The following is a 6,308-nucleotide window of genomic DNA, read 5'->3' on the forward strand; positions in this document are numbered from 1 at the left end:
CTGCCACTCAAACCAGTAATTCTATTCCTAGGCACCTACCCCCCAAAATTCTAAGACAATTATGGAAACTTGTTCTCCTGTGTTTATTGCCATGTTATTTATATTAGCTAAATTACAAGCTAAGGGCCCCAAAGCACATAAGTGGATTAGGAAGATATGGTCAATATGCACAATGGAATATTACTCTGCAATCAAAATAGATAAACTCATGCCATTTGCTACAACATGGATGGAGCTGGAGGGGATTATGCTCGGTGAAATAAGTCAGAAGGAGAAAGATAAATACCAGATGGTTTCACTAATATGAGGGATATATGTAATATTAAGTAACTAAACCAAGAGTGAGATAAAGACAAGCTTGAAAAGTAACACTTGATAGCTGAACTGAAGCACCAGGGGCTGGGGTCAGGGAGGGGGTAAGAACAGAGAGGGAAGGAAGTAGCCTGAAGTATGGCGGGGGCTGTGGGTGATGAGGTGGTGGGTACACTACAGTGGTGATGCCTGATGAGGGTGTCCAAATATTACGTCAATTAAAAATAAATACATTTTAAAAAATAAAAAATAAAATGATAAATAAAAATAAGTGAAGACAATTTTATATTGAGAATCTCATACCACTATCTGAAACAGATGGAAGAATCCAAATCATTTATACACTTGGTAATGGTTTATATACACAGCGACAGAGCAGGTGGCTGTAACCTGACTGTGCTCCCTCTAAATTCCTATTTTATCCCCCCACCCCCGCCACCATTGTGGTAGTATCTGGAGATGGGGCATCTGGGAGATTAGTTCTCCTATAAGAAGAGATTCCAGAGAGTTTGTTGTGTCTTTCCTTCTCCTCTCCTCTCCTCTCCTTTCCTTCCCCCTCCACCATATGAGCACACAACAAGAAGGCAGCTGGCTACAAGCCAGGAAGGGTCCCCTCAACAGAAGCTGACCACACTGACCTTGTGCTTCTGGCCTCCAGAACTGTGATATGTCTTTGATGACTTAGCCACCCAGTCATGATATTTGATTCTAGCAGCCTGAGCTAAAACAGTGTTTTAGTGAGACTCTTTTAGATGAATTCAGCCATCTTTGCTAATAACACTTGACATTCCTGCAAATGAAACAGACTCTCAGTTTGACTTTTTAAAGACTGATTGTATAGGAGCTTTGAATATTATGAAGACATAGCCTGGTTTCTGATTTTTATTACATATCTGTGTAGATGTAGCCAGTTAGAAAATAAGATGACTTTAAATGACTTTTGAAGCAGTTACAAATTCATCAGCAGTAGGAAAACATTTCCCTTCTCTCCTCTGCTGGAAAATCATTGGCATTCAGAGCAATGCCCAGAATCATAACTAATCGACTTGGACAACCCATTCTTGAGGGATGTAATTTGTAATGCCTCGCAGAGTGCCCTGAACTACAGCTGTGTCTTAATAGAACGTGATCGCAAGCTAAACTGTATAAAAGATTCTGAGGCTCAGAAGGAAGATGACTGGCAGGTAACCAAACAACACCATCTTCTGAGTCAGCCAGACATTCAGATTTCCAGTAAAGGCCCTACAAACAGTCAACTGCCAGAACAACAGCTTCTCTGTCTTCCAAATACAGTCCGTAAACAAACTGTCACAGACACTGTACATCTGGACAACACAGTTGCAAAGTTGACTTTGGTTGGAAGAAAACTACACCCCTGGCTTTAATTTGCATGGAATTTTGACCTGGGTGAAGGGCAGCCTATTGTGAACATTAATATTTTTATGGGCATAGGCTGCCAAATATAGAAGAATCTGAGAAATAAAAGTAACACTTGTAGTGGCAGCATGGCAAGGCTGGAGGCCGGTACTCGTGCGCCTAATCCATGGAGAGCACTGAGCAGACATCATAGGTGTCTCAGTTAGAAAGGAAGTCCATCCCCATCAATGCAGGCAAAGCATTTACAGGATTAAATCTGTCTCCTTAATCTTTCTCTTATTCTTCACATTATGGAGCTCCATGTAAATCCAGTGTCTCAGGCAATTATATGAAAGATAAACACACCCTTGGTGATAAAACTCAGTGAAGACTGTCAATATGGAAGAGAAAGAAGAAAGTGACTTGCTTTCATGATGTTGCATAAGTGAACCCACATGAGAGATTCTTTTTATGATATGCTGAAACCTTCCTGCTTCTCCCCAGAGTGCACGAGGGTCAGCTGCATAGAGAGATGCCTTCTGCTCTGTTGCTGCAGTGAGCCCTTGATAGCTTCCATCTGCAGCTAGTGCTGCCTCTGAAGTCACCCGAGGAAGAGTTGGGAGCCTTCAACACTCAACCAGCAGACACTGTGCTTGAAAACATGTCTTGGGCCTCCCTGATGGCGCAAGGGGTTAAGACACAACCTATGAATCTATCTGCAGCCACTGCAGCATGAGTTTGATCCCCAGCCAGGGAGCAACCCACATGGTACAGCAGACCTCTCCTGTCTCCCCACTGCTCCTCTCAGCAATGTACTTCAGTGCATTTGCCTGTTCTGTTCCCCACTCTGTCTCTGATGAATCCTCTCACCCTCCACAACTCTGGCCTGTACCCCAGTTCTTGTAAACGTAAATAAAAATAAATCTTAAAAAAAATCACTTTGTCAATATTTCATACTCTTTAGGTGTTTGAATTTTTAGAAACAATTATATAACCAATATAGAAAAAGAATGGTACCAACTTTATAGTTGGGGAATCTGACAGGAGGCAAATAATTATTGATTGCTATGGACTGGAAATTAAAATAAAATCTCAGTTTTCAAGTTCAATACCTTCAGGCTTTCTAACTGAAACTTTGCACCCAAGAAAAGCATTGAGGCAGGCTAACATGTGGTATCCATTTTTATTTAAAGATTAAAGACAAGAAATTTTAAGTATTAATGATTATTATGAATAATAATTCATACAGGGATCAGAGGGAGGGAGGGAGGAGCACAGGGAACTGTAGTGATGGTGCATGGGTGCATTAGTGGAGGAAATTCTATGGAGACTACACATGGGGGACAGGGGGAAGCAAACATCATTTAAAAATCAACAATGATATCAAAATATATAAAATAAATTTTCAAAAATGTGTCTATGATATACCTATTTTTTCAATGTCATAACTGTCCACTTTGACCTCTACTTCTCTTACCTGTACCCAAAACACAAGCCTGGCTTCACCCTATCTGAGAGTTATTGAGGCTTATAGATTTTCTTTTTTTTTAAGATTTATTTATTTATATAAGAGCTGGGGTACAGGCCAGAAGTGTGGGAGGATGAGAGGAATCACCAAAGACAGAGCAGGGAACAGAACAGGCAGACTGACTGGAAAGCACTGCTGAAGGAGTAGTAGGTGAGACAGGAGAGGTCTGCCGCAACATGTGGGTATCTCCCTTGCCAGCCAGGAATCGAACCTGCACTGCAGAGGCTGCAGACAGCTTCACAGCACTGCGCTCAACCCACTGTGCCACCAGAGAAGCCCCTATAGATTTTCTAGTGAGTCAGGTGGCAAATTTTGCTATTAATCTCACCTCAACCTTGATTCACATCTAATAACTGGGTTTCTGTCTTAATGTCTTTAATAAACTACTTTCCCAAACTCCTGCTTGGGATCGCTCCCATCTTGCCCCCACATCATTCATTCCTCCAGTCTGGGGGACTTTTCTTCCCTAGCCCTCATCATCCATGATCAAGCACTGTCACTCTCGGCCTGCCTGCAGGAGATGCTGAAACCACTCACCCTCTAGCTTAACAACAAACACTCCAAGAGGCTGATCTTTAACTCCCATTTTACAAATAAGAAACCATGGCAAGTCGCTTCACCTCCTGAGGTCTCAGTTTTACGCCTTGTGAGATGCTGTTACAGCATCACCTTGCTATGGCGACTAGAGACAGGGCTGCCTCCTCATTGCTCTACAGGCTGCGGCCACTCCTGTGCATCTGTCAGGTCCCCTTTATTCCAGGTAAGACCTATTTTATGACAATCTGTGCTTCCAAATACCCCAGGGACAAATACAAATTGACACAGCAAAGTACAGGGTTTAGATGAGAACTTTCTTGGCATACGTTTAAAACAGCGAGCACATGTTGTCTACTGTGAAGTCTGGAGCAATTATCCACTTTAGTTTAGTTAAAATTCCCTTCCATCATTGGCCCTTTTGTACTTGCAAGGCACATGTTCCCTTTATTTTACCCTATTTTCCATTATAGCAGTCATCAGTCATGCCTCTCTAGTAGATCTAGGTGTCTGCTGCTGAGCTCCTCCTCGTGAACAAACATTCCTCTTCAAGAGAGGAAGGGGATCTGTGCTATCTTTCTTCCCCCAGCACATATAGGAATGTGGAATACATGTTTCCTCCATAATATTTAATAAAGAAGGAAGTAAAGATGGAAAGAAGGAGGCAGGGAAGAGTATGCTTAGGGGTAAGCTTGAAAATAATTTTAATAACAATAATAAATAAATAATAATAAATAAATATTTTAATAATAATAAAGAATTTTAATAATCTTGATAATAACAATTTCTAGAACTTACTGTGTGCTTACACCACATCGTCTCCTAAGTAATTAATATAGTGTAGATGCAAACCACAAGATAAGTGAAAAATAGAAGTGAGGCACAGAGTTTAAGTAACCAATGTGTGGTAACACAGCATCCAAAACCAGGAAATCTAATCCCCACTTTGGCTCTCTGCCAGCTCGCAGCGCCCGGCCAGCTCTGAGAGTGACTTTGGGTTTCCAGGTCGTCGGATCGGGTGCACAATTGACAACCAGGTCACCCGGGTGGCCTGGCTGAACCGCAGCACCATCCTCTACGCCGGGAATGACAAGTGGTGCCTGGACCCTCGCGTGGTCCTCTTGAGCAACACCCAAACCCAGTACAGCATTGAGATCGAGAATGTGGACGTGTATGATGAGGGCCCTACACCTACTCCGTACAGACGGACAACCACCCCAAGACCTCGAGGTTGCACCTCATAGTGCAAGTGTCTCCCAAAATTGTAGAGATTTCTTCAGTTATCTCCATTAATGAAGAGAACAATATCAGCCTCACCTGCATAGCAACAGGTAGACCAGAGCCCACAGTTACCTGGAGACACATTTCCCCCAAAGCTGTGGGCTTTGTGAGTGAAGATGAATACTTGGAGATCCAGGGCATCACCCGGGAGCTGTCGGGGGACTACAAGTGCAGTGCCTCCAATGATGTGGCAGCGCCAGTGGTCCGGAGAGTCAAGATCCACCATACATTTCAGGAGCTAAGGGTACAGGCGTCCCTGTGGGACAGAAGGGAACACTGCAGTGTGAAGCCTCAGCAGTTCCCTCTGCAGAATTCCAGTGGTACAAGGATGACAAAAGACTGGTGGAAGGAAAGAAGGGCGTCAAAGTGGAAAACAGGCCTTTCCTCTCAAAACTCATCTTCTTCAATGTCTCTGAACATGACTATGGAAACTACACTTGTGTGGCCTCCAACAAGCTGGGCCATACCAATGCCAGCATCACACTCTTTGAAGTGAAAACTACAGCTCTGACCCGTTGGAAAGGCCCGGGTGCCGTCAGCGAAGTGAACAATGGGACGTCGAGGAGGGCAGGCTGCATTTGGCTGATACCCCTTCTGGTGTTGCACCTCCTTCTCCAGTTTTGATGTGAATGCCACCTCCCCGCTGGGGAGAAGCTGCCGCCACTGCACCCACCAACAGAATAGCGCCGGCAACTCTGACAGCAGCAAGAGCTTTCCCGTTTCTAAATAAGATATAATCAAATGCAATTCAGAGAAGCAGAGCCTAATGGGACACGAATTTGAGGGAGGGGAACAAAGAATACTTTGGGAAAAAAAGTTGTAAGAGGAAATCGAAAATCGCCGTCCAGGCCTTGCAAATATTTAGGCACAGCTGAGTTTTCTTTCTTTTCCCAAGTGGGAAGAACGCGCGCCCGGTTTTGGACCTGCCTGCAAGCTGCATTGTGTGACCTCTCTGTGGCCGTGGGCGAGGGCTCAGCCACTCTGTCCACTAACGTGCCCCCATCAAGGAAAATTCTGGAATCGGCCATCCCCAATTCAATCCGTCTCCTGAGATGAGCACAGAGTGTGTCGAGCAGGCCCAGACTGGCTGCTGCAGGCCCTTTTGTAGACTGTGCCACTATAATGTGTGATGAAAGCAAAATTAAAAAAAAAAAAAATAAAGAAAAAGGAAACAAAACAAGACAGCCTGCCAGCTACAACAATCCCACAATCAACAGTCACAAAAGATAGTGTTAAACTTTTTTTGTTGTTGTTGTACTACATGGACATTCTGGATAATAAGGAATTCTGATTCATT

At 43.7% G+C, this 6,308-nt stretch overlaps 1 protein-coding gene across 1 annotated transcript; it reads left to right on the forward strand.

Moving 5' to 3' along the window:
* The first annotated feature begins 3,871 nt into the window (after nt 1-3,871).
* LOC119234689 (neurotrimin-like) lies at nt 3,872-5,919 on the forward strand. The gene is given in 4 exon segments (XM_037497709.2): nt 3,872-3,956; nt 4,736-4,906; nt 4,909-5,226; nt 5,229-5,919. Coding segments are annotated over 4 exon segments (981 nt in total). The 3' UTR covers nt 5,636-5,919.
* The last annotated feature ends 389 nt before the right edge of the window (nt 5,920-6,308 follow it).

The sequence above is a fragment of the Talpa occidentalis genome, unplaced genomic scaffold (genome assembly GCF_014898055.3).
Source record: "Talpa occidentalis isolate TD23 unplaced genomic scaffold, MPIMG_talOcc4v2.1 talOcc4.8, whole genome shotgun sequence".
Taxonomy (NCBI): Eukaryota; Metazoa; Chordata; class Mammalia; order Eulipotyphla; family Talpidae; genus Talpa; species Talpa occidentalis.